Source organism: Salvelinus alpinus, chromosome 2 (genome assembly GCF_045679555.1).
Source record: "Salvelinus alpinus chromosome 2, SLU_Salpinus.1, whole genome shotgun sequence".
Lineage (NCBI taxonomy): Eukaryota > Metazoa > Chordata > Actinopteri > Salmoniformes > Salmonidae > Salvelinus > Salvelinus alpinus.
In genome coordinates this window covers 83,162,133-83,177,906 of record NC_092087.1, presented here as the reverse complement: position 1 = coordinate 83,177,906, position 15,774 = coordinate 83,162,133, and the positions used below count along the sequence as shown (strand labels likewise).

At 43.2% G+C, this 15,774-nt stretch overlaps 1 protein-coding gene across 2 annotated transcripts in view; it reads left to right on the top strand.

Moving 5' to 3' along the window:
- LOC139567965 (voltage-dependent T-type calcium channel subunit alpha-1I) overlaps nucleotides 1-6,601 on the top strand; it is a 171,715-nt gene extending 165,114 nt beyond the window's left edge. For both annotated transcript variants that reach the window (XM_071389610.1, XM_071389609.1), the window contains exon 39: nucleotides 2,076-6,601. In XM_071389610.1, coding sequence (XP_071245711.1) covers nucleotides 2,076-2,741 — 666 coding nt within the window. In that variant the 3' untranslated portion in view covers nucleotides 2,742-6,601. The remainder of the gene's footprint in view (nucleotides 1-2,075) is intronic.
- The last annotated feature ends 9,173 nt before the right edge of the window (nucleotides 6,602-15,774 follow it).

The window sequence follows — 15,774 nt, the reverse complement described above, 5'->3', positions numbered from 1 at the left end:
TTTCTCGATATTAAAAAAGACCCAAGCTGCTAATAACAACGCAGGCCTATCGATAAACTTTCCCACTCATTCATTACAGCTGCAGTGCTGGTTGTAGCGCGAGTGGAAGTACAAAGAAAACATATTTTATGGCTAATAAAAGTATTGAATACGAAGTGTTGACAGTCCTGAGTAAGAACTTAAACATGAACTCACTCTTAAAAACAGCAGCTCTTTGCTGTATTCGTTGACAGTCTCTCTCTAGTCATGGTTTTAAACGTTTAAAAACAGCAGCTCTTTGCTGTATTCGTTGACAGTCTCTCTCTAGTCATGGTTTTAAACGTTTTGAAATCTCACAACTTTGCTGTAGCTTTCTTTTACGCCTGCTTCATTATTGCAGACACGGTAATCTGAGCCATCCGATTGGCCAGCGGTAGGCCTATAGCGCAGTTGATTTGCTCTCCGGGCCCACCAGGCAGGAAGAGTTTGTACCTTTAGACACATGAAATGGTTCAAAGATGGCGTGCCGTGCAGCTGAATAGGGTGCCTCTACAAATAAAACATACAAATAGGAACACACGGCTTTATCGTTTATTTTTACCCTTTTTTCTCCCCAATTGGTAGTTACACTCTTGTCCTATCGCTGAAACTCCTGTACGGAGGTGAAGGTCTAGAGCCATACGTCCTCCGAAACACGACCCTGCCAAGCCGCAATGCTTGTTGACACACTGCTCACTTAACCCGCACCAATGTGTCAGAGGAAACACCGTACAACTGGCGACCGAGGTCAGCTTGCAGGCGCCCGGCCCGCCACAAGGAAACACCGTACAACTGGCGACCGAGGTCAGCTTGCAGGCGCCCGGCCCGCCACAAGGAAACACCGTACAACTGGCGACCGAGGTCAGCTTGCAGGCGCCCGGCCCGCCACAAGGAGTCGCTAGGGCGCGATGGGACAAGGACATCCCGGCAGTCCAAACCCTCTCCTAACCCGGACAATGTGTCAGAGGAAACACCGTACAACTGGTGACCGAGGTCAGCTTGCAGGCGCCCGGCCCGCCACAAGGAGTCGCTAGGGCGCGATGGGACAAGGACATCCCGGCAGTCCAAACCCTCTCCTAACCCGGACAATGCTGGGCCAATTGTGCGCCGCCTCATGGGTCTCCCGGTCACAGCCGGTGACACAGCCTGGGATCAAACCTGGGTCTGTAGTGATGCCTCAAGCACTGCAATGCAGTGCCTTAGACCGCTGCACTACTCAGGAGGCCCTATCGTTGGGTCAACGGTATATTCAGGTGTGTGCTATCATATTGATAATTGTATTACATAGTGTAGTCTATGGACTTCAGTGTAACAGACATGGTTGTTACAATGGTATAGGAAGTAATGGATTGACTATATGGGGTGAAATACCCATCAGATTCAGTTGTTTTCCAATCATTGGTAAGGGCTTCACTCCACTAGAGTTTAGGTCCATGGGGATGCTTGCTATAAGAGATTACATTTACAATATACTGTAGCTAACTCTTTTATATTCTAAGAGGGGGAAGTATACAGGTGATGCACAGCAGCCATTTTGTTCCAGAAAGCTCACTGTGGTTGAGACAGTTATTATGGAATAAAACAAAATAAATGGGCATATCTGTAAGGAGTGAGTGCATCAAAGTTGAATTATACATCTTCTTATTCAGACCTTTATATCTTCCCATTTAGACTTTAGAGCACCATATTTTTCATTTAAATCATCTTCTACGGTGATAAGTGTGCATTTTCTGTTCATGGCACACAAAAACAAGCAATTTTCTTCTTCTGCTTCAGAGGTAACCATGGCAACAGCATGTAACTGACCTTTTCTGTATCTATTTGTTTTGTTTATGTCATTTCCAGAGTGCTTTGTGAGAGTCTAGTACATTTCTACAGCACTACACTAATTAGCTAGGTCATCTCTTCTCTACTTGACTCTCTCTGTTTTCTTGGTTCTTGTGATTAATACTTCATCCCGCTCTCATTCACTTTTTTTCTCTCTCTTTCTGTCTTACTGTCTATCTCTCTGTTTCTTTCACTTCTCTCTCTCCTTTTCCCCCTCTATCCTTCCTCAGCACCCGTCCCACAGTGACTCGTCCCTGGCCACAGGCAGCTCCGAGGGCAGCCTCCAGACCACCCTGGAGGAAGGTCTCAGCTTTAGCGTCTCCCCCCCTCGAGGAGAACTGGGACTCTCCCTGGCCCTGCCTCTCCTCTGCCCTCTCCCTCTCCCTCACCTCGACGAACCCCGACAAACCCCCAGATCGCTGGGTCACCCCTCAATGAGAGGCCGCAGTACCGCATTCAACCTCCAAGCCACTAGAGGGCACCAGAGGAGCCAGAGCAGCTGTGGCAGCAGCACCAGTCCCGGCTGCCCAAGGCAAGACTCTATGGACCCTTCAGATGACGATTGTGGGATAGGAATAGGAGGCGAAGGATCCAGTCAGGCTTTTAACAGCGAACATTTATCAGAGACACTTAGTAGTTTGTCTCTGACGTCACTGCTGTCACCTAGCTCCCTGGCACCCCCGCTGGTGAAAAAGTGTAATAGCACTGGGAGTTTGGACCAGGCAAATCTTTCTGTCAGGAATAAAGATGGACAACAGTACTATGAGATAGATGCTCATGGGTACCTCACCAACCCTTGGACTGAGAAGAGGGGTGGACAGGAAGGGGAGACGGGGTTTGGAGTTAAAAGTACGAGTCAGATGATGGATGCCGCCGGCTCGAGGAAAAACAGATGAAACTTTATCTATCGGTTGGAACTTTTTCTTCTTCTCGAGGTGTTTGATTGATATCTGTTCAGTGAACTCATCTCCTCCCTCTTTCTCTCTCTCTTTTTCCTCAGTGAGGTGTCCATGTTCTCTTCTTTCCATGACGATTGGGTGAAAATTGAGCTGAGGGATTGGTATACATTTTGTGGAGGATTACAATGACTTCTGGGTAATGGAGTTTAATCAAGGCATCTCATATTCTGAGACATGGGGGATATTCTTTGAGAGGACTACAGCAATGACAGGACCCTTGAAAAACATGCTAATTCTGGGCTTGCATGGAGCATAGTCACCCTCATCCATACACCCAAAGAAAAGCAAAAAAAAAAGTACCAAAATGTGAATTTCGTGTGAGCATTGTCGGAAAAAATGATGAAACTCCAAACATTGATGAAACTCCAAAAGAAAACTATTGGGTTCTCCTTGACTATCAGGGCTAGCTTAGCTTAGCGGCTAATGCTAACGTTCCTGTGACTGACAACGGGGCTAGCATAGCCCAGTGGCTAATGGTAGTCTAATGCTTTTGTCCTCTTGAAAAAAGACAATGCTTACTATTAAGATAAGCAGATTGTAGAGTCCTTTCGATGAGACTTTGTACAGAGTTGTTTTTTTTTTATTCACATCTATAAGGTAGCATTGATTACCAACTTTTTCTTTTAGCTAACTAACATTTGATAGGTGAAAGAAAATCAAGGTTGCATATTTGATGGGTTTTCTAATTCTAAAACATATTGGATCTGTATGAATGCAGATGTATCCCTCTGTGTGTGTTAGGGTGAGACATAAAGGCTCATCTAGAAATACCAGAAATAGCAAAAGGGCCCCTTTTGAATGGAAAAAAAAATCAATATGTGAGAGCTATAGTGAAGAGACGTGGGGAGTGAATGAGAACATATGCCGTACCGTAGAGGAATAGGCCATGTTCTCATGAATCACCCATGAACCAAGGGCTTCAGAGAAGACGATGCTCTCCTGTCCCTACTGGATAGATGCACCATATTCAATGAGAGATCGTGATCGGACGCCATCTTGGTTTGTGAAACACAAAGTAAAACGAAGTCCCGGTCAGTTTCACAAAATGGAGTTCTTGTCTCTTGTCCCCTCCTTGTTGACATTTGTGTATCGGCGTTTTGAAGGAAAATTGTATACCTCAGGTGGATTACAGAAAACACTGAAGTGGATCTATAAAATATTTTTTTCAACGCTCACACTCAGATGGTCACATAAATACACAAGCGCACACACACACCACAACCACAAAGATGTCAAAGGTTTCAGCTTAATTGCAGTACGTTTTGTTTTTTCTTGAAGACAGGAAGAGATCAGAGAGGAACAAATCTCTCACTCGATCGCTCTTCGTCCAACTTATCCTCCTTTCATTCTTTCTCATTATCCGTTTGAATTAAAGGGGCACTCCACTATTTTCTAACCTCATATTCAATATCTCCATGTGGACAATGGCATGTTGCAGGAAGGATATTAGGAATATCAGGTTAAATAATTAGCGAAGTGCCACTTTAAAATACCCACGTTGGAAAAACCAGTTTATTCAACATATTATTTCCCCCGTGTATGAGATATGCAATATTTGAAGCATACAGATATATATGACACAGGTTTAGGTAGAAGATAGGCAAGAGGGTTCAAATATATCGCTATTATGTATTACAGTAAAATGTCAATAGGCTCCAATGAGATTCAAAGGTCATTCAATGATGATGTGTTAGAATGTCTGTGTATTCAAAGATGGTAGGATGAGAGGATGTCTTTTGTTCTTGTCTTTTCCCCCGCCCCCTAAGTTGCATGTTGTTATTCTTTTGTGAAATGTCATTTTAGAGTCATAAAAGTGGATTCGCTTCTCAACCTCTGCGGATTCTTGATTCTTTAACATGGCGACTTGTCCGATTTACAGGATTCATTCATTTGAACGTCGCACCCTTTTCATCTTCAGATGTTAACCGTTGAACCTTTTCATGAGGCCCCCAAAGTCTCATTCTCTCCCAAGTGTTCGTTGATTACGTTACTGATTCGTCGTAGTAGCAGCTGTGTGGGAACACTAGCAATTGATAGCTCCGTTTCAATGCATAATTCCTAGTGATGACTTAATGAAAGGTAGACTCTTGCACAGGGGATGATGTATGTTTTGATTGTGAGGACGAAGTTCAGGTTTGTTAGTGCTGCCTACATGTGTATGTCATTTTGAGAGTAGATTTGTGAGGATAGAATATCACAATTGGAAAAGAACACAAGGCCAACCTGTGTATTAATGCATATTCATCAGTGTCAATGTTGAACTCTAAATCTGGTGTTCTTCTTCTCTCTCGCTAAACATAATGGGCTCCAAACTACTCCAACTATTCAAATAGCCTCCTTCATTTACCTCAACAAACAGACAGGCCAAGTCAGAGAAATAAGCTAAAAGATAAATCAAATAGAAACTTCCGTGTCTCTTAGGACCCTGACGTGTGTGTGTGTGTGTGTGGAAACAAGGGTAATATCTTTGACAAATATTTGAAATGAGAAACCGTGGGTTTGGCACTTGTAGTTGGCTTCAGATTTAATCACTTGGTCCACACAAATATAAATGTCATATCGGTTACTTTAAAAAAACAGCAGATTTTTCTTTGCCGGCTTTTTAAAGCCCCTTATCATTCCATGATGCTTAACACCATGTTAAAATACAAACTTGACAAGACTACATATGTTCAAACATATTTTGTTCACAGACATTTCAAAAGATTTGAGGCCAGAAGAGATGTTGTTTACTACAAAAGGCTGCTATTCAACCAACCGGGTGTTTAGTAAGCCTTTGATACAGTGTCTGAAATGAACACATCTCTTATCTCTTCACGTCAGATTAGATGCTGTTTAGTCTCACAGAGAAATATCAGATGGCAGTTTATCCTCTCTTTTAATTTTCCCCTCTCTTTTCTTTGTTTTTCATGTCCTGCTGTCTTCAGAGCCGTGTCTCACTGTTTAGTGTCTTAAATGATGAACCGTAGCATCACAGTCTTCCTCACACAGCTTCTAACACTAGAGTGTGTTGGACATCTATAAGTATCAAAGAGAAGCGTATGACTCTTAGCAGCAGGTGTGTTAGTCTGCTTGAATGAGTGTGTGTGTTTGTGAATGCTTGTCCTTCTGCCCGAAATATGACCTACTACACCATTGTAGGAAACGGCTGCAATTGAAGAAAAAAATGGATGTATGAAAGTCATTGCTCCTAGTCACAATCTTTCCTGTGGGTTTCTTGGTATTCAGCAGGAACATGCACATGATCAGCTAGCCTAGCTTAGCCTAGCCTTCATTCAAACACTATTAAGTGATAACAACACTAGCTTTCTGTGACTGGGCCTCGTGCTCTAAGTTTGAAAGGGTTTTTAACATCAATCTATGCTATTCCCTATAATCCCCTGAGGTTAAAGGTAGTGCACTATATTGGGAAAAGGGGGCCATTTGGGACAAGTCTGTAACACTTGTACACCTGGGGCTTACCTCCCTTGGAGAGAACCAGACTGATCAAAAAGCACACGCACACACTCATACACACACACGCACGCACATGGACACACACATACAGACACACACACACACAGCTTGATACGCTGGTACACCTGCGGCTCCCTCCTCCCCCCTGGAGAGAACCTGTCTGATCAAAAGACTGCTTACGTGAACAGGCATTTAACCACTAACACTAACACACAGCTGTCCACAGCAATCTACAAGCCCTTGATGTACTGTACTCACATTATATTGAATTAGATGAAGACAGAGAGACAGAGAGAGAAGCACAAAGGTTACTAGGTGTGTTTGATCAGACTAACACAAGAGAAGGAAGAATAGGAATGAATAGGGATGAATGAGAGTGAAAGGATGGTGATGGTGATAGGTGTGTAGTGTGTATACACACACACACACACACACACACACACACACATACACACACATAGACATAGACAGACACACATAGACAGACAGACACACACACACACACACACACCTTCGCTGGCATGGCCCCAGCCTTAGCTTGTTAGATGTTGGCCAGCTGTGGAGAGGGTTGATGTTGAATCGTGTTATGGGTGCGTATGGACATCTGGGATACACGGAGGGAGGGAGGGAGGGAGGGAGGGAGGGAGCAAGGGAGGGAGGGAGGGAGGGAGGGAGGGATGGTCCTTTGAAGTTGTCACCCTCAGGATACACAGGTTCTCTCTTCTCTCACATCTCAGAGCGGTTGATATAATGGAATAGATATGCAGTTTAACACTGTGCAAAGTGCCATCACCTCAGAGTAAAGAGAGGGAGGAGAGAAAGAGGGGGGGAAAGTGCATGTGATGTGTGAGTTCATGCTGTCATTGCTGTGTGTCACTCAGTTATAGGACCCTTCAGTAGCAACGCAGCATATGGAGATGTCTATTCACCTGCCATTTGAACACAGGCAGTGACAAGACCACCCGTGGGGTCCTAATGTGTCAACAGTAATTAAGTATCGTTCAAGCCAACGTCCCCATCTCCCTACACTGTTAGTGCTGCGGCTAACGCTAACCTGTAATCTAGCGTGTCTTGATTGATTTAGCTTGACAAGTAGCGTAGAGGTGATGTGACTTTTGTCTGACAGACAGATTGAGCCGTCACATTGACTTAATTGAACACTAATTAAGATGGTAGGCGCCTGTTATAGACTACACCTGTCCCATTGGTTATAATGGATGGAGTTCAGACAACTTTACACCGTGTGATACAATAGGCTGATTTAAAGCTACAGTCTGATTGGTCTTCTCAAACCAATGGGAATATATCACTGATTTCCAAAAACACTTGCAAATATTCCAGTTTGCACCTTTACGTGATTGTCTTCATATTGTGTTCCGTTGAATGAAACCTGGTTTTTAAATGATATGATAATGTATAAATGATAATGTATAAAAGGTGGGATGAACCTATTCACATTTCAGAATCCAAAAGCACTTTTCATAACAAAGTGGGGAAATGAGAACTGAATAAAAATGGATCATTTTGAACTGTGGAGAATGCATTCATGTGGAAACATAATGTGATTTAATAAATGGTTCATGTTTTGTTGCAGGGGAATGTGGATTATACATACATGCACACACACACACTAAGACCTAACTTAAGAGCTTTACTACTTGATAGCATTGTTTACAGAAATAAGAACTCTCTCAATTTAATTGGAATTCCTCAAAAAAAGCTATATTGCAATGCAACACTAGTGGGTTTTAGAAACTGGTGGGCTCAGATAGCCAATTAATCACTGAAGCGGCTACATGTGTTTTCTTTCGCTGTCTCAGAGTCTTTGTTTAATGGAGGTGAATGACAACGAAGAGCCTGTAGATGAAGACATGCAATTACCAACCTATTTGCTTATCTAGGCTTAGGGTTTATGACCATATAAGGACCATATTCCGTCTCCTAAAGTACTGTACATGAATAGTGCAAGGAGTTAATGAGGTGTGTGTGTGTGTGTGTGTGTGTGTGTGTGTGTGTGTGTGTGTGTGTGTGTGTGTGTGTGTGTGTGTGTGTGTGTGTGTGTGTGTGTGTGTGTGTGTGTGTGTGTGTGTGTGTGTGTGTGTGTGTGTCACCATCATGATCTATCTGTGCTCGGTCTTAAAGGACAAACACATCAATCACAACAGCGGCCATTTTGTTCTGAATAAGAACAGGGGTCAGTAGGCTAGCCCAGGATAACTCAGGAATCTCCATGTATTTACATACTGCTGGTACTGTATGACCAATATTATCTTGATAAACAAATTCATTTATTTATTTTCAACCAGCAACTAACTCTCTTACTCTCAAACAGACAGATCCCACTCATTCCAAAACCATTTCTCATGTCTCATTTTCTCAGATCACATTGTCATGAAAATGTCTCCTTCTCCTTCTCTCTCCTTCTCCTCTACCCATGTACTCCTCTGTTTCTGTCACCCCTCCTCCCCCATCCTCTCTCCTTCTCCACTACCCATGTACTCCTCTGTTTCTGTCACCCCTCCTCCCCCATCCTCTCTCCTTCTCCTCTACCCATGTACTCCTCTGTTTCTGTCACCCCTCCTCCCCAATCCTCTCCCCTTCTCCTCTACCCATGTACTCCTCTGTTTCTGTCACCCCTCCTCCCCCATCCTCTCTCCTTCTCCTCTACCCATGTACTCCTCGGTTTCTGTCACCCCTCCTCTTCCCATTCTCTTAATGATCTTCCTGAATCCATCTGAATGTGTTTTTCTAAGATAAGTCAATGGCACATCCACAATTGGATATTTTTGTAGGGAAGAGGAATCAGAGGAAAGATTCTATAGAGGGAGAGAGAGTCAGAGAGAAAGAGTCCGGCCCAGTCGTGTTGGATTGCAATATCGAATCAAGCCGCTCAGAAGCAATTTCAATTAATCTGTGTTTGTATTGGAGCCACATGCTTTGTCTTGTAGCCAATCCCACTTGGCTTATCAGACACAATTTGTGGTGGATGCAACCTGTCCACACACACACTCCCCCGTTACGGCCTGGCAGCCAAGATGGCACTTCATCAAACACGACTAAATGTTATTCACTTTTATTGCGATTGACATTTCAGCTGTCCAGGTTGTTGAAGTACATTTTCCTATAAGGACTGTACTACATTATACCATTTCCATCTTATTGTCACCATTATCATTACTTACACTCTGAAGGACTGTACGACAGCATGTTATCTGTTTATCTTGGCAATCACCATGTCCCACACTTTTGCACATTGACCATTAGAGAGAGAGAGAGAGAGAGAGATGTTCTGTATTGTATGTATGCCTGATCCAGTGCTGCTATGTTTAGGGAATGATGACATATTGAAGGGTTTATTTACATAAAGATCTACTGTATAAGGCTAGATATACTATCCATGTGTCTGGTCTTGACGGTGCTGCTTTGGGAGATACGGGAGAATGGTGAATTATTTTAAATGGTGTATTAGTAAAGAGGATCTATAGGTTGTGTATTAAGGCAGAGATTATTGAAAGGGCTCCATAATGACTTCATATGCATAACACCTTTTTCAACCAATCACCTCTATCTAACAACATCAACAAACCTCATGATCAACCTCAGGCATTATTCCTATGTGTGGTATGAGGTACTTGTGCTGTTCAAATCTGTTTCTATTTTCTCTTCTTGTTTGTCTTCCCACTTCCTCAATCAATCAGTCGAATGTATTTATAAAGCCCTTTTTACATCAGCAGATGTCACAAAGTGCTTATACAGAAACCCAGCCTAAAACCCCAAACAGCAAGCAATGCAGATGTAGAAGCACGGTGGCTAGGAAAAACTCCCATGAAAGGCAGAACGCATTTTGAGCCATAAATGTTGACTCCTCCCCCAGTTAAAAGTGACTTCCTCTCCAGATGATTAAAAGGTCCAATCATTGTGAACGTATCAAAACATTGACACAGCCTAACGTATCTGATTTAATATTACTTTGTACAATTGAACAGTAAAAGCAACCTCCGTTTTTTTTCAGCGCTTCTTTTCGGGTCACCAAACTGAAACTGTCGCAATAATGAAGAAATATAAAGATTGAATGATGAACATGTGTAAAATGTATTGTAAATACCAAGCCCGGTGGCAATATAAACCATATGGTAATTTCCCACTGGAATAGAACAGATGACATGTTAGACAGAAGAGGAAGAAAACTCTAGAATGTTAAACCCATGTTGTCCTTCACAAACCCTTCCTTGGTAGCTTGGCTGCAGTACCTGACTCTGTTGTAAAATGTATTGGATGAAAATAAAAATACACTGAAATTGTTTACGAGAAAAGACTGTCTCAAGTTTCAATGAGTGTTTATTAGCAGTGTATTTGTCATGCGTACACAGATCACACATTCCTTTAAAGCACAGGCACACGTGTCTGAACATACGTTAATGAAAGTGTTTCCATGAGTAGTTGGACAAGTGTTGGCCTTTTAAAGCAGCAACAGTAGATCCTAGTCGAGACCTAAAGACACGGAAAACACAAGAACCATCCACTGACTGCTATACCATCTGTTACAGCCCGTAAGCTAACTCAATGACTCAGACATGGTTCTATTTATACACTATACTGTATATTCTAATAGGGAATTAAAAAGTTTGACTTCTAATTTTCATTTTAATTTTAAATAAAAGATGAACTGAAGGGATGGTGATGGTGGGGTGGGGAAGGAATCTGTATAGCCTTGCCACATATGTTTAATAATGATTGTAAACTGGGTGGGTTGAGCCCTGGATCCTGATTGGCTGACAGGCGGGGTAAATCAGACCGTATACCACGGGTATGACAAAACATGTATTTTTACTGCTCTAATTACGTTGGTAACCAGTTTATAATAGCAATAAGGCACCTCTGGGATTTGTGGTCAATATACCACACCCCCTCGGGCCTTATTGCTTAATTCTGACATTCTCAGAGCGTTACAAGGGGATGGTGTTGCTCCTGATGTACAGTGGCTTGCGAAATTATTCACCCCCATGGCATTTTTCCTATTTTGTTGCCTTACAACCTGGAATTAAAATGGATTTTTGGGGGGGTTGTGTCATTTGATTTACACAAAATTCCTACCACTTTGAACAAACAAGAAATAAGACAACAAAACGGAACATTTGAGCGCGCATAACTATTCACCCCCCAAAGTCAATACTTTGTAGAGCCACCTTTTGCAGCAATTACAGCTGCAAGTATCTTGGGGTATGTCTCTATAAGCATGGCACATCTAGCCACTGGGATTTTTGCCAATTATTCAAGGCAAAACTGCTCCAAAAACATCCCCACAGCATGACGCTGCCACCACCATGCTTCACTGTGGGGATGGTGTTCTCGGGGTGATGAGAGATGTTGGGTTTGCGCCAGACATAGCATTTTCCTTGATGGCCAAAAAGCTAAATTTTAGTCTCATCTGACCAGAGTACCTTCTTCCATATGTTTGGGGAGTCTCCCACATGCCTTTTGGCAAACACCAAACGTGTTTGCTTCTTTTTTTCTTTATTAAGCAATGTCTTTTTTCTGGCCACTCTTCTGTAAAGCGCCGCCTTGTGGAGTGTACGGCTTAAAGTGGTCCTATGGACAGATACTCCAATCTCCGCTGTGGAGCTTTGCAGCTCCTTCAGGGTTATCTTTGGTCTCTTTGTTGCTTCTCTGATTAATGCCCTCCTTGCCTGGTCCGTGAGTTTTGGCGGCCGGCCCTCTCTTGGCAGGTTTGTTGTGGTGCCATATTCTTTCCATGATTATGAAATGATCCATGAAATGGATTTAATGGTTCGCCTTGGGATGTTCAAAGTTTCTGATATTTTTTATAACCCAACCCTGATCTGTACTTCTCCACAACTTTGTCCCTGACCTGTTTGGAGAGCTCCATGGTCTTCATAGTGCCCCTTGCTTAGTGGTGTTGCAGACTCTTGGGCCTTTCAGAACAGGTGTATATATACTGAGATCATGTGACAGATCATGTGACACTTAGATTGCACACAGGTGAACTTTATTTAACTAATTATGTGACTTCTGAAGGTAATTGGTTGCACCAGATCTTATTTAGGGGCTTCATAGCAAAGGGGGTGAATACCTATGCATACACCACTTTTCTGTTTTTAATTTTGACTAGTTTGTGTATGTCCATTACATGAAATCCAAGTAAAAATCCACTTAAATGTTGTAATGCAACAAAATAGGAACAACACCAAGGGGGTGAATACTTTCGCAAGGCACTGTATGTAGAGTCAAACAGAACAGGATGGGAGGAAGACCTATATAGCCTTGCCATGAGTTGAAGTGTGCTTATGATATGGCCATGGCGTTACAGTGGGGATGCTCTTGTTCTGTTATGCACAGTAGAATCAAACCTCTCGGATGTGGATATCTCTCTTTAAGGAGCTATAATCCACGCGGATGGCTATAGGCCACGAACTTCTCATTTTGATTTTCAATAACGTTCTTCCTGGAAAGAAATCCCCCATTCACGCTTTCTCCGCTCCTCACCGACTCTAGGAAAGGTCAAACTTCATTTCATTATTCTTATCATCATGACACTCGCAGAGTGGTGGCTGCCATTTTGGATTTAAGTTGTCAAAGCCTCAGCCGGGGGTGAGGGAAGTCAATCCGGTCTCTATGGTAACTAATGTGTGATAGGCTAAGAGAATGTATCTCACACTGACCGTGACTAAATCATGTTCCTCACTGGCACCCTATTCCCTATTTAGTGCAGTACTCTCTCTCTCTCTCTCTCTCTCCTCTCTCTCTGTCTCCCTCTCTCTCTCACACACACACATACACACACACACACACACACACACACACACACACACACACACACACACACACACACACACACACACACACACACACACACACACACACACACACACACACACACACACACACACACACGGACCCTACACATCGATGGCATTTGAGAGTCTCTCAGAAACATTAAATACTCACAAGAACGATTAAGATGCAGGGCCTTTAATTTATTGTAATCATGTCCAAGAGTGTAGCATGAATTACATAATGTAATCACTACCTCTCACACAATCTAGATCAAGTAAATTAAGACTGGCTGTTTCATTACCCTGTAATATATTGTAATGGTCTATGTCAACTCTTACTGCACGAGGTCCGGAGTCTGCTGGTTTTCTGTTCTACCTGATAATTAATTGTACCCGTCTGGTGTCCCAGGTCTAAATCAGTCCCCGATGGGGAAGAATGAAAAAATTGGTACTGGCTTTGCGGTCCAGAGATCAAATCAAATGTATTTATATAGCCCTTCTTACATCAGCTGATATCTCAAAGTACAGAAACCCAGCCTAAAACCCCAAACAGCAAGCAATGCAGGTGTAGAAGCACGGTGGCTAGGAAAAACTCCCTAGAAAGGCCGGAACCTAGGAAGAAACCTAGAGAGGAACCAGGTGTGGCTAGTCCTATTCTGGCTGTGCCGGGTTGAGATTATAACAGAACATGGCCAAGATGTTCAAATGTTCATAAATGACCAGCATGTTCAAATAATAATAATCACAGTAGTTGTCGAGGGTGCAACAAGTCAGCACCTCAGGAGTAAATGTCAGTTGGCTTTTCATAGCCGATCATTAAGAGTATCTCTGCCACTCCTGCTGTCTCTAGAGAGTTGAAAACAGCAGGTCTGGGACAGGTAGCACGTCCGGTGAACAGGTCAGGGTTTCATAGCCGCAGGCAGAACAGTTGAAACTGGAGCAGCAGCACGGCCAGGTGGACTGGGGACAGCAAAGATTCATCATGCCAGGTAGTCCTGAGGCATGGTTCTAGGGCTTAGGTCCTCCGAGAGAGAGAAAGAAAGAAAGAAAGAGAGACAGAGAGAATTAGAGAGAGCATACTTAAATTCACACAGGACACCGGATAAGACCGGAGAAGTACCCCAGATATAACAGACTGACCCTAGCCCCCCGACACATAAACTACTGCAGCATAAATACTGGAGGCTGAGAGAGGAGGGGTCAGGAGACACTCTGGCCCCATCCGATGATACCCCCGGACAGGGCCAAACAGGCAGGATATAACCCCACCCACTTTGCCAAAGCACAGCCCCCACACCACTAGAGAGATAACTTCAACCACCAACTTACCATCCTGAGACAAGGCCGAGTATAGCCCACAAAGATCTCCGCCACGACACAACCCAAGGGAGGGGCGCCAACCCAGACAGGAAGATCACGTCAGTGACTCAACTCACTCAAGTGACGTACCCCTCCTAGGGACGGTATGGGAGAGCACCAGTAAGCCAGTGAGTCAGCCCCTGTAATAGGGTTAGAGTTAGAGAATCCCAGTGGAGAGAGGGGAACCGGCCAGGTAGAGACAGCAAGGGCGGTTCGTCGCTCCAGAGCCTTTCCGTTCACCTTCACACTCCTGGGCCAGACTACACTCAATCATATGACCTACTGAAGAGATGAGTCTTCAGTAAAGACTTAAAGGTTGAGAACGAGTCTGCGTCTCTCACATGGGTAGGCAGACCATTCCATAAAAATTGAGCTCTACAGGAGAAAGCCCTGCCTCCAGCTGTTTGCTTAGAAATTCTTGGGCTCTTTGAATTTGAGGGCTCTTTGACTTTCCTCACCCCCTCCTGAGGTTTTTACAATTTAAATCCAAGACGGCAGCCACCACTCTGCGAGTGTCATGATGATAAGAAAAATGAAATGAAGTTTGACCTCTATGTTATTCCGTTTCATGACTATGTCAGATGGTGTGTAGCTACAGTGCCTGCAAAATCAATGTATTTCAACGTTATCCTTTGGAGTTAGGGCTATGATATGGTTTAAAGTTCCAGTACATTTGGGTCATAGTGTCTATAGCTTTGTGAACAACTTTGAAGTAAATGTTGACAAGATGAATTTGATCTGAACTAAAAGGCCGTCTGTAAAAGGTGTACAGTTGAAGTCAGAAGTTTACATACACTTTAGTTGGAGTCATTAAAACTAGTTTTTCAACCACTCCACACATTTCTTGTTAACAAATTATAGTTTTGACAAGTCGATTAGGACATCTAGTTTGTGCATGACACAAGTCATTTTTCCAACACTTGTTTACAGACAGATTTTTTCACTTATAATTCACTGTATCACAATTCCAGTGGGTCAGAAGTTTACATACACTAAGTTGACTGTGCCTTTAAACAGCTTGGAAAATTCCAGAAAATGATGTCATGGCTTTAGAAGCATCTGATAGGCTAATTGACATCATTTGAGTCAATTGGAGGTGTACATGTGGATGTATTTCAAGGCCTACCTTCAAACTCAGTGCCTCTTTGCTAGACATCATGGGAAAATAAAAGAAAATCTGCCAAGACCTCAGAAAACAATTTGTAGACCTCCACAAGTCTGGTTCATCCTTGGGAGCAATTTCCAAATGCCTGAAGGTACCACGTTCATCTGTACAAAGAATAGTATGCAAGTATAAACACCATGGGATCATGCAGCCGTCATACCGCTCAGGAAGGAGACGCGTTCTGTCTTTTAGAGAT